This window comes from Bos taurus, chromosome 23, assembly GCF_002263795.3.
Source record: "Bos taurus isolate L1 Dominette 01449 registration number 42190680 breed Hereford chromosome 23, ARS-UCD2.0, whole genome shotgun sequence".
Classification (NCBI taxonomy): domain Eukaryota; kingdom Metazoa; phylum Chordata; class Mammalia; order Artiodactyla; family Bovidae; genus Bos; species Bos taurus.
This window is the reverse complement of record NC_037350.1, coordinates 51,605,311-51,620,020: the sequence shown is the minus strand read 5'-3', so window position 1 is coordinate 51,620,020 and position 14,710 is coordinate 51,605,311. Positions and strand designations below refer to the sequence as shown.

General features: G+C 63.4%; 1 protein-coding gene across 1 annotated transcript; it reads left to right on the top strand.

Annotated features, from left to right (window-relative positions):
* Window positions 1–4,952: 4,952 nt before the first annotated feature.
* On the top strand, window positions 4,953–8,751 carry FOXC1 (forkhead box C1). Its single transcript, XM_024983879.2, has one exon. The coding sequence runs from the start codon at window positions 5,355–5,357 to the stop codon at window positions 6,993–6,995; it is 1,641 nt and encodes a 546-aa protein (XP_024839647.1). The 5' UTR covers window positions 4,953–5,354; the 3' UTR covers window positions 6,996–8,751.
* The last annotated feature ends 5,959 nt before the right edge of the window (window positions 8,752–14,710 follow it).

Sequence of the window (14,710 nt, the reverse complement as noted above, 5' to 3'; positions counted from 1 at the left end):
CCCCCGGGTTCAGAGCTCCCGCCTCAGGTGCGGACCCCCGACCCCCCTGCTTCCCTGCCCAGCGCCCTAGCGGCCACGGAGGGAAGTCTGTGGGCCCCGCCGAGCCGCACTCCCCAGTGCGGACGCACACGGCGACCCGGAGGCTGGCTGCCCGGAGCCGGTGCCGGCCGGGCCCGCCCTGAAAGTGTGGACGGCGGGCTGGGCCGAGGACCCCACGGCCGCCCGGGAGCTTGGGGAGCAGGCCGGCCGCGCCCTGGGCCGGGTGGATGGAGCGTCCCGGGTCCCTGGCCGCGGGCTCGCAGAGGGGCCGGGGAGTTGGGGCTCGGGCTCCTCAGGCCGCTCCCGAGCGGTCTGGTTCTGCGCGTGGGGCTCCCGAACCGGACTGGAGAGCAGGGGAGCCGTCCCGGGACGAGGCCCCGCCGCCAAGAGGTGCGGCCAACTCCTCCCCGCTGCGGGGCCTGCTGGCCCTCGGGTCTGTCTGCACACAGAGGCCTTTCCTCCGACACCCGGAGGAGCCCACACGTGGGTCGGAAGGCGCCCCTGCGCCGCGTCTCTGTCGTCCGCACCGCGCACCTGGGGCCCCGCGGGTCGTCGGCCCTTGCAGGCCAGGCTGCTCCCAAGTCTCAGTGGGGACCCGGGTGGGAAGAACCTGAGTGGAGACTGGTACTTTCCGTTCATCCATGCTTAACATGTTATTTTCATCCTGGATGGCTAAGGAGAGGAGGCAGTTGTCTTCTCCACCCACCTCTGCCAGGACGAAGGAAGCCCCCAGCATGCACAGCCAGGACCGTGGGTAAAGCTCCCCTCCTGTCCTGTAGCCCCTTCTAGGCACTCAGCTCGCTCTGCGCCCCAGAAACGTTCTGGGAATCCAGCATTCTCTGCGACCAGAAGCAGGTGGGCCAAGCCCAGGCAATCCTGAGCAGGTGTGGGCACACTCCTGCAACTAAGAGTAATTAGTGGGACGGCTGTCGTGGGGACTGGGGGGCATTGAATTCCCGTCACATGAACCTCCTGTGGAGGCCGCCCTTGGGACAGCAGCTCCACAGTCCGGTCAGTCACAGGCATCACTTTGGCATCAGATTGTTTTCGATTTTTAAAATCGAAAAACAAACACACTTTTTATTTATCATAAGAATGGTTTTTCTACTAAGCAGGGGACTGAGACAGGAAGACTGCATTAACAGAACAAGTACTCCGAAGCCCCCCGAAGAGAGAAGTCCATCTTCCAGAAGGCTGGGAGTCTTCCCCCCCTGCCATATGCAGATGTCCAGTGCTCCCTGCCCGTCCAGCCTGTCCGAGAGTCTGATAACGAATAAGGATCACTGCCGGCGCGTATCCTCCCCCACCCCTGGACTTCAGCTCTTCCTCAAGGAGGCCATGTGGAGAACTTCCACAGGAACCTAAATAGCGTGAAGACACCCCAAAACGGACCTGGCTACAATTGCTTCAGTGACTTCAGTCTAGTGGGGCGACTTCGGGTCCCACTGTCCATGAAGTGTGCAGCGTCCCCCCATCCTGGGCTGACTGCCAACCAGCTTTTCTTGACGCCCCCTGTAACCGTCCTCAGACCAGCCCCGACGTGCACCCCCAGGGGCCAGCTTCCCCGCAGGGCACCCGCTGAGCCAGCCGGATCCGCTGGACACTGGGCGGAGGGGCCTGCTTGTGTCTGGGGAGGATCAATGTCCGGGGCTGGGGTGGGGGGCAGGGGCGCTGGAAAGTTCCCGAGAGGGTCTCTGGAGGACAATGCCAGGAACTTGGGCTGAACTTACAGCCCATTGGGAATTCTTTTCTGGGCCGGGGATCCCTGCCCCCTCCCGGATCCCTATTCCCTTTATCACGACATGAAAAGAAGCTGCCCTCCCCAGTTCCCGGTGCCCAGCAGGGGGTCACCCCTCCCCCTCTTCCTGCGGTGTCACCAGGTCCAAGTTGGGCATTTCCTGCAGGGCCCGCCCCCTCTCCCTTCCTCACGGAGTCCTGTTTTGGGGAAGGCTGTGACGCCCCTCCCCAGAGCTAAGACCCCCTCGAGGGGCCCAGGAATTGTGAAGCCCCCACCCTCCGGGCCGGCGGGTCAGGGAAGGGATGGGGCCAGGAAGGTCAGCGACCATCCGAGGAAACACATCCATTACCGCTGTCGCCCTCGGACCTGCAGGTCGCAGCCGCGAGGTGTCAGAAAAACAGCGAAGGTTTCCTGCGAAGGCATTTCTGCCAGTTAAGGTCGTGGGGACAGTGAACTATGCAGGGGGCATCAGAAACCCTGACCGAAAATAAAAAGCTTCACGCCATTCCCTGAAGACTTCGTTTCTGTGCCTTCGTGTCCACATACCACCACCACCGACAATAGTAACAGAAGTCGAGTACTTGAAATACAATCAAGCCGTTTTGTGGAGGTTTGCTTCCGAGGAAGCTTATAAAACACAAACGCAAATATCTTTTCCTGGCGAATATCCAGAGCGGGACCAGGGAAAGTTGATCTTCGTAAACTGCACCCTCCTTTATCCCCCGCGCGTCAGAAACTCATTTCACAACGGCCACTTTCATCCCCGAAGCGGCCCAGCAAGGCCGGCTGTCGGATTTGCAGTTTACGTAAGGACCTCTTTCCACCTCTCGGGCCTCGGAGCCGGGAGCAGAGAGGCCGCGCGGGCCGGGCAGTGCGCACCACGTCTCCCGCGCGAGCCGCGGGCCCCCGCGCCGGGGAAACCGGCGAGTCTGCATGGCCGCGTTGGTGCCCGCGCACCGCGAGCCGTGGAAACGCAGTTTAAAGGCCGAAGTCGCCAGAGGCCGAGGCATTCGGGGCGACTGCTGACTTCCTCGGCCTCCAGGCTGCTCTGAAACCGGGGCGCCTACAAGGCCTCGGTCAAGGCAGCGGATTCCGGCGGGACGCGGGAGGGTGCTGGACACCAACCCACTGTTCGCTGCTCCTCCCTCCCCACGGGGTGTTCGGGAGCACCGAGCCTCTGCCCGTAACTCAGGGTTTCGAGGCGGCAGAGACGCGGCCTGGGGGGTGCCCGGGAAGCAGGCCTGAGCGGCCCAGGAGCTCTGCAGGCCGCGCGGCGCTGGGAGCCGGGCTTCGGGGAGGTGCCGCCGGCTCGGGAGGAGCAGATACCCCCGTTTCTCCACGTCAGGGTCCACTCGGAAAGCCAACAGTTTAACACCGTACAGGCCGGCGCCCTGATACTGAGCGCAGCTGTGGCTGGGGCTGTGGAGGAAGCCAGACTCGAGCCGGGAAGCCAAAGGGCTCCCAACACATCCTGGCAGTTCCAGACTGTCCGGAACCGGGGTGGAGGTGTGAGGGGCGCCCTGCGGCTCTTCAGAGCCCCCGAGGCGCGTAGTTCCTCAGGAGAGGGCCCGGAGGGCCGCTCCATGTTGGCCGAAGTACAGAAAGCCCCGCAGGCCCGGAGGCCGGCTCCTTTCTGCCCTCCATCCCAGACCCCAGAAGCCGCAAGCCGCAAGTCTAGGGTCCCCGGACCCTCGAAGGCCCTGCAGGTGCGATTCTGAACGGCCCCCCTCCCCAACCCGTTAGCTCTGCAAGCAGCAGCCACGCGGGGCGGGGAAGGAGGTAGCCGTCTTTACTCGTCACCACCGGCTCTCGTCAGAGTTCGCAGCCCGAATCCTCCTTTGGGCCGAAAGGTGCCGGCCTCCCCCAGAGGCGGCCCTGTCCGTGAACCCGAGGAGCCTAGGGACGCCCAGGCTCCAGGAGCCTGCGCTGCAGACCCCCGCCGCCAAGGCGGCCCCAAGCTCTTGGCAAGGCCCCATGTCCCCCTCCCTTGTTTACTGGGGAGGGGTCGCGGGAACAGTGAGGTGGGAGCAACAACCCTGCTCCCACCCAGAACAGACTACAGTTCCGGCCGGCCTTGCTGTCGGACTCAGAACTGTGCCTTTTTGTAACCCTGCTCAGGACTGGAGAACTTCCAGGTTGGGGGGACTGGGGACTTCTGGGAACCCGGGGAGACGGATGACCAGGAGTGGAGGGGAAGGGAGAATAGGGGAGGAGAGAATAGGGGAGGGGAGCAGAGGGGAGAATAGGATAGGAGAGGGAAGGGGAGGGGAGGGGAGAGGAGGAAGAGTGTGGGGGGAGCAGGGGAGAATAGCGGAGGGGGGACAGATCGGGGAGAGTAGATTTGAGGGAGTACGGAGGAGTAGAGGAGGGGGAAGAAGGGAGGGGGAGGGAGAAGAAGGAGGGGGAGGGGAAAGGAGGGGGAGGGGGAGGGGGAGGGGGAAGGAGGGGGAGGGGGAAGGAGGGGGAGGGGGAGGGGGAAGGAGGGGGGAGGGGAGAGGAAAGGGGGGGAGGGGGAAGAAGGAGGGGGGAGGGGGAAGAAGGGAAGGGGGAGGGGGAAGAAGGGAAGGGGGGAGGGGAAAGGAGGGGGGAGGGGGAAGAAGGGGGGAGGGGGAAGAAGGGGGGAGGGGGAAGAAGGGGGGAGGGGGAAGAAGGGGGGAGAGGAGCGGGGAGGGGAGGGGAGCGGGGAGGGGAGGGGAGCGGGGAGGGGAGGAGGAGCAGCCTGGGAAACCGGGGCGCCAGGTCGGCGAGGAGGGGCCGGGAGAGTGCGGGAATGGGAGAGTCGGGGCCCCAGGACTCCGTGACATCCGGGCGCAGCGGACGAGGAAGGGTCTGCGCGGGGACCGGAGGGCCCGGCCGGGCCGCGGGAACAATGGGCGTCCAGCGCAGGGCCCGGGGCGGGGAAAGGGCCCGGCGCGGGCGGCGGGCGCGGGGGCCCACGGCCGAGGGCGCCGGCGCGGGTGCGGGCAGGGACGCGGGAGCGGGGCCGGCGGGCGGGCGCGCGTGTGGCCAGCCCGCGGTCCTCCGCGGCGGGGCGCGGGCCGGCCCGCTCGGCCTCCGGCTCCGTCGGAGGCGTTCCCGCCTCCCATTGGCCGCCGCAGCCGGGACGGGGCGGGGCCCCGCGGCCCGGAAAAAATGTAACTGCGTAAAAAAGTCCTCGCCTGGGTGACGGATGCTCAAAAGTTCAGGAGTTTTCCCAATGCTTCCTTAAGCGGCCGGCGCGCGCGAGACTGAGAAAGGTGACGCGGCCCGGGCCGGGGCCGGCGCGCTGCCCCCGCCCGCTCCTCTGGCCGCCCCGCCGGCGGCTGGGGCTCAGCCTCCGCGAGGCGCAGGCGGCGCGGCGGGCCGGGCTTCGGCTTGTTTTCCAGCCGGGGCTCCGCGCTCCCGCTCCCGCCGGGAAGCCGCGGCGCGCGATCCAGGCCGTCGGCCGCGTCCTCGTCCGGCCCTCTCTGCCGGCCCGAGGCGCCCCGGAGCCGGGCGCGCGCAGGGGAGGCGGCGGCCCGGCACCGGCCCGCGGGCCCGGACTCGGACTGGGCGGCCGGCCCGGCGAGGGCGGGGGGCGGCGGCGGCGAGCGGGGCCATGCAGGCGCGCTACTCCGTGTCCAGCCCCAACTCCCTGGGAGTGGTGCCCTACCTCGGCGGCGAGCAGAGCTACTACCGCGCTGCAGCGGCGGCAGCGGGGGGCGGCTACACGGCCATGCCGGCCCCCATGAGCGTGTACTCGCACCCGGCGCATGCTGAGCAGTACCCGGGCGGCATGGCCCGCGCCTACGGGCCCTACACGCCGCAGCCGCAGCCCAAGGACATGGTGAAGCCGCCCTACAGCTACATCGCGCTCATCACCATGGCCATCCAGAACGCGCCGGACAAGAAGATCACCCTGAACGGCATCTACCAGTTCATCATGGATCGCTTCCCCTTCTACCGGGACAACAAGCAGGGCTGGCAGAACAGCATCCGCCACAACCTCTCGCTCAACGAGTGCTTCGTCAAGGTGCCGCGCGACGACAAGAAGCCGGGCAAGGGCAGCTACTGGACGCTCGACCCGGACTCCTACAACATGTTCGAGAACGGCAGCTTCCTGCGGCGGCGGCGGCGCTTCAAGAAGAAGGACGCCGTGAAGGACAAGGAGGAGAAGGACCGGCTGCACCTCAAAGAGCCTCCGCCGCCGCCGCCGCCGCCGCCGCCGCCGCCGGCCGGCCGCCAGCCCGCGCCTGCGCCCCCCGAGCAGGCCGACGGCGCGCCGCCCGGGGCGCAGCCCCCGCCCGTGCGCATCCAGGACATCAAGACTGAGAACGGTACGTGCCCCTCGCCGCCCCAGCCCCTGTCCCCGGCCGCCGCCCTGGGCAGCGGCAGCAGCGGCGCCGCCGCGGTGCCCAAAATCGAAAGCCCCGACAGCAGCAGCAGCAGCCTGTCCAGCGGGGGCAGCCCCCCCGGCGGCCTGCCGGCGGCGCGGCCGCTGAGCCTGGACGGCGCGGAGCCCGGCCCGCCGCCCGCGCCCGCGCCCGCGCACAGCCAGGGCTTCAGCGTGGACAACATCATGACGTCGCTGCGGGGGTCGCCGCAGGGCGCGGCCGCCGAGCTGGGATCCGGCCTCCTGGCCCCGGCCGCCGCGTCCTCGCGCGCGGGCCTCGCGCCTCCGCTGGCGCTCGGCGCCTACTCGCCAGGCCAGAGCTCGCTGTACGGCTCGCCCTGCAGCCAGAGCCCCGGCGCGGGCGGCGCGGGCGCGGGCGGCGGGGCGGGGGGCGCCGGGACCTACCACTGTAACCTGCAGGCCATGAGCCTGTACGCGGCCCGGGAGCGCGGCGGCGGCCACGTGCAGGGCGCGCCGGCGGGCGCCGGAGGCTCCTCGGTGGACGACCCTCTGCCCGACTACTCCCTGCCCCCGGCCACCAGCAGCAGCTCCTCGTCCCTGGGCCACGGCGGCGGCGGCCAGGAGGCCGGCCACCACCCCGCAGCCCACCAAGGCCGCCTGGCCTCGTGGTACCTGAACCAGGCGGGCGGGGACCTGGGGCACCTGGCCAGCGCGGCGGCGGCGGCCGCGGGCTACCCGGGCCAGCAGCAGAACTTCCACTCGGTGCGGGAGATGTTTGAGTCGCAGCGGATCGGCCTGAACAACTCGCCGGTAAATGGGAACAGCAGCTGTCAGATGGCCTTCCCTTCCGGCCAGTCCCTGTACCGCACGTCCGGGGCCTTCGTCTACGACTGCAGCAAGTTCTGACCCCCGCCTCCGCCCCGCCTGCCTCTCAGCCTGACCGAACCGAACCCCGGAGCAGGATCGGCCAAAAGGACCCTCAGCGCAAAAGCGAAACCAAAAACCCAGTGCGTAAAACGTCCACCAAACCAGCAAACAGAAGCCCTCCACACTTTGAAGTCACCAGCATGAAGAAAAGGCTTTCTTCTCTTAGAAGATGGATTCGGAGCCACCTCCACTTTGCTTTATCTAAACAAACAGAACCGTAAACTGTTTTGTACAGAGACAGCAGAGTCATGGTTTGTTAAAGGGCAGTGTTACTCCAGATAACACGTAAGTTTCTTCCTCTTTTCAGAGAACACCTCTCCTCCTCCTGCCCTGTCTCTTGTTCTCTCACCTGTAAGATATTATTTTATCCTCTATTGAAAGGAGGGAGGAAGTCCCCCGTACGTGGAAATGGCTTTCTTTTTATTCCTGGACTTGTTTTAAAATGTAAATTGCAACATAGTAATTTATTTTTAATTTGTAGTTGGATGTCGTGGACCAAACGCCAGAAAGTGTTTCCAAAACCTGACGTTAAATTGCCTGAAACTTTAAACTGTGCTTTTTTGATTATGAAAAGGGAAACTGTATTAATCTTATTCTATCATCTTTGCTTTCTTTTTGTTGAGCATATTCATTGTTTATTAATAAATTACCATTCAGTTTGAATGAGACCTATATGTCTGGATACTTTAATACAGCCTTAATTCTTATGAGAAAAAGATTTCAGAGATTAAAACACTAGAAATTACCAATTCTCCTCCTAAATCTCTGAAAAAAAAAAGTAGAGACATCCTCTGACTATTCCTGGTCAAATTACGCGTGTAAGTCTCTTTTTGTTTAGATTTATTTTTTTCCTGCGGCATCTTTTGCAAAAGTACTATATAGTCAGCTTGCTTTGTGGCTAGTAAAAAGAGATTTTCCTAAACATATCTGAGTTGGCATATACACAAATGCATTTTCTCAGTAATGACAACAGGATTTGGAAATTTCAAGCCCATGAATCAGCGGCAGTCTCACCACAGTGATACCTGTGTGTGGAGAGGTAGCTGTGCCTTCAGATACACATTTGAATATTTGGCTTGTGTATCACTTAAAAAACTGTCGTACATACCAGACATCCCTGTGAGCCAAATGCTGGATGAATTTTCTTCCTGTTAATTTCACTCCATTTTAAGAGGGGGATAAAAAAACCTAGCTTTTAAATGTGTGTATATAAGTCATCCACATCTACAATCCTTCATGTCCAATGTAGGATTGATTTTTATTTTAATGTACTGCGGGTTGGAAAGGGATATTTAATCTTTGGGAAAACTATTTTAGAAGATATGCTTGTAGAACAATTATTTTGGGGGAAAAGATTTAAAGCAATAAGGAGAGGGAAGGAGCGCGAAGCAGGGTGTTTTAATCCAGGCGGTTTCTTTTCAGTCCCGTTTTTCTTGTTAATTTACAGTTAAACTTATGGGGCAGCCCGCTAGCCCCTCCTTTTGTAAATAACCCAGGAAATGTAATAAATTCATTATCTTTGGGTGATCTGCCCTGTCGATCAGACTCTGGGGAGCTGCGATTTGATTCCAGACTTTCAGGGCCTTTCCGTTTGTTCTCGAGATAATACAGTTCCCTGCTATCTGCCGCTCGATCTAGGGGCAACACTTAGCAGTAATTGCTGTTGCTTGTTGTCAAAATTTGATCATTGTTAAAGGATTGCTGCAAATAAATACACTCTACTTCCAGTCAAAAACTGCTTTACACGGCCTCTGATTTGCTGGGTCCCGGGCTCAGAGTCGAGCCGGGAGGCGCGGGGCGCGGCGTCCCCGGGGGCAGGCCACGGGGACCGGCCTCCCCGCCGCGCGGCCTCCGAGTTGCAGCCCTGGGCCGGGCGGTCTGGCGCCTCCCGGGAGCCCCCGTTTGGGAGTGAAGGGGAAGGATCCGCGGGCAAACCGCCTGGCTCCCGCGTGGCCCATTCGTGGGAACCGAGAGCGGAGCCGGGCTGGCGGACAAAGGGGCCGCGGCGGCGCGGGGCCGGCCCCGAGGGAAGCGGCCGCAGGTGGCCAGCGGCCGGGTCCGCAGGACGCGGAGCGCCCCCACAGCCCCCCAGGCGGGCTTCGGGAACCGAGCCCTCCGGCCTCAGCCGCCCCGATTTTCTGAGCGGTGGGCGGCCGTGTGGACCCGGCTCTACCCGGCCTCGGGACCGGACGCTTCTCCGCTAATTAGGGGGAAGACGCGTCCCGGGCGCTCAGCGCCCACGGCCCCTCAGCGCCCACGGCCCCTCCTCTCCGCCCGGCTGGGTCGGGCGCCAGGAGAGCCGCGCAGAGGCGCCGCTGGCCGGGTCCGAGGCGGGCGGGCCCACCGCGCCTCTGTGCGTGGCGCGGGGCTGCGGTCCCGCGCCGCGCCGCCGCTTTGTCTGGAGGACGCACGTGCGTTCGTCCAGCGCGCGGCGGCCCCGGGGCCACGGGCAGGCCCCGCCGCCGGTGCCCCGCGCGCCCTGGCCGGCCTGGCAGCCTCGGCCTGGCCTGTCGGCCGGCGCTGGGCCCGGGCGGCCTCTCCGCTGGGCCGCGTCCCCTCTTGGCGCGCGCGTCCCGTTCGCGGAGTCCGCTGGGCAGCTAGAGCCGCTCCTCGGGCAGGGGGCGTCCCCGCGGCCTCGGGGCCCGGCCTCGACCCGCCTTCGGTGCTCGGCTGCGAGGGTGGGAGAGAGCTGGTCGGCCCGGCGGCGCTTCCGACCCGGCTCGTCCTTCTCGCCCGGAGTCCCTGGGCTGGAGAGGGAGCCCGGCGCGGCGCTCTGGCTTCTGGAGGAGGCCGGCGGGCAGCCCCGGCCCAAGCAGGGGAGCGCTTGCCTGCTTGCTCCCCAGGGAAGCCTCAACAGTCCCTTCTGCCTTTTCGATCCCAGCGTTCGAAAGTTAGGGCTTTAAGACATGCGTCGAGGAAGGTGCTTGGGTTGCCTTGTAGGCAGAGAAAAGAGTTTTCTCTACAGGAGTGGCCCAGGGCGTTGTTCAGAAGCTGTGTTGGCACAGAAGGGTGCAGGGCCTGGTCCTGAGGCTGATGTTAGATCCCCTTATGTGGCGTGTTCTGCTCTCGGGACATTTTGGCTTCTCGGATACAGTTTAAGGCCGACTCTGCCACCTGATCCTTGGGAGGTTGGGGCTCTTTATTCTGGAGGGACCCCGAGTTGTTCCTTAGTGCTTTGCACATTTGATTGAAACTGTTACAGCAACAAGGATAATTTTGCTGTGAGGTATTCTAAGAGAAACTCGCTCATGTTTGAACAAATAGCACAGTTTGGAATTAGCCTGGGACATCACACAGGACCCAGTGGGGGGACTGGGCTCGTTTGGAAGCCTGTCTCTGTGGGAAGCCCGAGGAAAGTCAGTCTTCTTGTCCTGTGTGTGGCAGTGGGCACTTCTTAGCAGTTTCTACAGGGGCAGGCAATTCTCGGGCGTGCTGCCTGCCACATCCAGGCTTGCATTTGGCGCGTCACACGGTGGTGGGTGCTGTTCTCCAGGGTGATGTAGGTTACAGGCCATTCCCACCAGACTGCATGCAAACAAGGACACGTTTTACAATCCATCGTGCCCGCAGCTTGTGTCGTTAGTGATGGAGGGCTGCAGGCGAATAAGGCTCGATTGTGCTGGTGGCCCTCAAGCCCTTGGCTGTTTCCTGCAGGGTCAGAAGCAAGGTCAGGAAACAAGCCTGCCTTCCAGCCCTGTGGCTCTCCTGAACTTTGATAGGTGAAGAGAGACGGGGGCCTTCGCCCCCCTCCCTGTTGCCTTTGGAGGGGTCTCGGTTCGTAAGGTGGAGAGCCCTCCGTTTTGTTGTGGATGGCACGGTGCTGGTCTGGCTGCCCGGGCGGGAGGCGGCACCCCCGTGGATCCAGGCCGTGCCCTGTTGTTGGCGGCAGTGGGAGTGATAATTTCTTTCCACAGTCACCCCACGCCCGGAGCTTCTGGGGGGCTGTTTGCCCTGGAGCTCAGTGCCTAGCGTGGGGATGGCCTGCCTGGTGTCGCTGAGTCTTCGGGCTCCTGTGGACTCATTTTGTAGATCTGTTCCTGAAGCCATTAGGCCTTCCCACCGGGTCATAAACAAATGTCGCTTTAGGGGCAAGATTGATGGTGGACACGTAATAAAGCGGTCGGGCGGGTGAGAATCTGATTCTGTGCGAATGGTTCTTCAGCCAGGCAGGGAGCTTTGGGGGAGGTCGAGAGAAAAAGGACCCAGAGACTGTATCAGAGTGTTCACCCCAGGAACCCCGGGGGAGGGGGGTGATGCACAGCCTGATTGATTCAGGGGATGGCCAAGGCAAAAAAAAAAAAAACCCTTCGACATGTGCTTGGGGCTGAAATGCCAGTTTCAAGACCCCATTTTCCTGAAAGTTACTATTTCAATTTATAAGGAGGCCAAGAGGTTCCTTGAAAATAGCTGTTTATTAATGGCATTTCAGTCACACCTAAACACAGCCTTCCTCTGACACCGGAGTATCGGGCCCTCTGCTCCGGGTCCCCCTTTGGTGGCGACTCCATCGTCAGCACGCAGCTCTGCTGTCTCGGTTTCTGCCCCCGCACCCCCCTCTATCCTCCCCTTCTCCCGCCCTCAGCCCCCCAGGCCTCCGCAGACGCCTGGGGGCCGAAGCCCCTCCTGGGAGGGTTCCCACCCAGCAGGGCTGCCTTTCGTGTCCACCGCGCTGGGCCTGGGCCGGATGTGGCTGCCGGCTGGCGAGCAGGCCTTGGACGCCCGGCCCCAGGGAGCAGGACAGGCTGGTTCCAGGTCCAGATCTGGTTGGAAAAGGGGCGATGGTTAATCCAAGGAATTCTAGCTCCGAACCCCATTCAGAGGAATGAAAAGCGCTTCCCCATGACGTTCTCCACGGGATTAGGAGTGGAAAATTGAGCGAAATGGACCATGTCCGCCTTGTTGGAAACCAGACTACGGCCTAGGGAGCAGGAGGGCAGCCTAAGACCTTCGCTGCGCTGTTCCTTCTCACCCGGCTCCAGAGAAGTCTCTGCTTCACATTATTTTGTTGTTGTTGACTTGATTTTTTCCCTCACTGATTTCAAATTTGCAGCATATTGAGCTTATTAGAGGGGATGCCGTGGGCTCTGGGATCTCCTGGCCTACAGGCGGGAGTCTTCAGCAGGAGAGAAGGGCGGAGCTCCTGGAGGAGACCAAGACAGCTCAGAGTGGCTGGCGGGGACCCTGCGGGACTCCGGCGCCTCCCCAGGCCCACTGCTCCTCCAGGTGGCTCCCACCTCCCTCCCCCCTACAGAGCACCTCCTGTCTCTGCCTTTGGTTCCTCCAAGCCGCTGCTGTCCCCGGGGCCACTCCCAGGAAGGACCTGTGTGGGCTGCTCCTTTGCCCCCCGAGTCAGCACAGCTCAGTGCTACTTGGGTGGCCCTGGGACTGCATTTCGGGAGCCCAGGGAGTGAGTGAGCAGTGGGCAGGCAGCCAAAGCTGTGGGCCTCCTCCCTGAGCGGGTGGTGGCACCCCAGGCTTGGCCTTAGGGGCAGAGGAGGCCTCCCCTGGGCGCAGGCTGGAGGTTGGTCGCCAAGGCTCCGAGCTGGAGGCTGGGGAGTGAAGGGCTTTGCTGCAGGGCTTTGGGGACGATTTACATGACAGATGAGAGGGAGAGGAGACAGACCCTTCCCTCCGCCATCACCCACCCCTGGGAAAAGGCAGGAAAACCAACGCTTTTAGCGCCATTAACTCCTAAGGCCTCTGCTTTCCCTTCAGTATAAAGGTTGGTCCCTGGGCCCGAGGCAGCGCGGGTCCCTTAGTGGCTACACTTGGGGACACCGGGCAGGAGTGCGAATCGCGTGTTTAGGAAGCGATCGGATTCCCAAAAAAACCTGAGAGTGGAGGGAAGACGAGGACTGTGTCCCCTGCGCAGAGAGAGCCCCGCGTCCCTGGCCGCGGACACGGGAGCGAGCCGGTGCGCGAGTGCGCAGCGCCTGGATTCCCGCTGGGCGGGGGCTGCCCCAGGGTCTTCCGTGCGGCCCGAAGGGCCTTTCGTCGTGGTCACCCCGCAGGAGATGCGCTGGACCTGGCATTTGGCGTTAGGTCCCAGCGGGCGGCGGCGGAGGGGCCGTGGAGGAGACGCGGAGGCCCCACTGTGGCTCCCGGGCTGGCCGTCTGGGAGCCAGACACCCCTGAGGCGTCTGCGCGCGGCGTCGGGGAGGCCGGGCCGCGGCGTCCAGCGGGTCTGGTGACTGAGAACCCGCCCGCCGCCGCAGCTTCGCAGGCTGTTCCCGGGAGAGGGTCGGGGGCCGCGGGGAGAAGCAGCGCGACAGGAAGCCCTCGCTGGACGGCCTCCTCGCCATAACAAGCCGAACTCCAGCCGGGGTCCTGCTTCCCCGCAAACGGCCCTGCCGCGCCCGGCCGCCCCTCCTGCCCCAGGGGGGCCTCGCGGTGGGCCCAGGCCTCGGATCGGAGCCGCCTTCCTCGGAATCCCGTGGCGGCCGCCGCCGCGGTTCGCCCGCCGCTGGGCGTTTGGGGCCTCGGCTTCTGAGCATCGCATCTCGCGCGCCTTGGGCGCTCGGCGCGGGGCTGAGCCGTGCGGTCCTTTCTTAACTGCGGTTCTCCCGCGTCCTCCACTAGGCCTGCGCTCGCGGTGCTGGGACACTGCGGGGTGTGGGGGTCCCGCCACCCGCGCTGGGGGAGGGGCGCCTGACCCCCGGCGGCCCGGCGGTAGGTGTGGCAGCCGCGGACCCCGCATCCACGTCGGGGATCCTTCGTACAGTAGCTTCCGCGCCCGGCGCCTGGTCCCCGAATGCAGAGATCAAAGAGGGGTAGCTGAGAGCGGGGCGACCCGTGCCTGCGACCCCTGACCCTGGAGGGAGGGTGGGAGCCGGGGTCGGGGGTCAGGCCGCGGTCGCTGGCCTCCCTGCGGGGCCGCTCCCCCGGCAGAGACGATGGGGCCCGGCCGTGGTGCCCGGGACGGGCCAGCGGAACATCCCGCGGCGGGCCCAGGAAACTGAACGGCTGGAGAGGCGGTCGCGGGCTGATCGTGGTGGCACTGCCTGGACCCGGGGACCGCGGGTCAGCGACGCCGGGCGCCAGGGAAGGGGCGCTGGATGCTTCGGCCCAGCCGTCCTGACGCACGAAAAAAATCCTGACATTTTTGGAGAGGTGTGGGTGGCGTGTTTGGCTGTGGAGGTGTTTGAAAAACCCCCGTCCAGGCACACAATCCTGCAGTAAATCTGGTGACTCCCCTCCCCCAACCCGGACATCACCGACCCCAAAGGCTGCTCCTTGTGGAAAACAGATGGCTTGGGAACTTGGACTTGCACACTTCTTAAATCAGAGAATACCGGGCTGGAACTGCTGGTGCAAACCTACCTGGAGTGCTTTGAGGCTTTTTTGGGGGGCTTCAAAATGATTTGTAAACAATGCATTTATGGTTATTTTGAAACAAAAGTTGGAGATATCGCCTTCTGCTTCCCTGGTGGCTCAGATGGTAAAGAATTTGCCTGCAGTGTGGGAGACCTGGGTTCAATCCCTGGATTGGGAGGGCATGGCACCCCACTCCAGTCTTCTTGCCTGGAGAATCCCATGGACAGAGGAGCCTGGTGGGCTACAGTCCATGGGGTCGCAAAGAGTCGGACACGACTGAGCGACTAAGCACAGCACTGAGCTTTAATAACAAGCGGAAGGTCTCATTCCCCAGCAGCGCACTGACCACCCCCGAGTCTGTCATCTTGATGGCTGGCGTG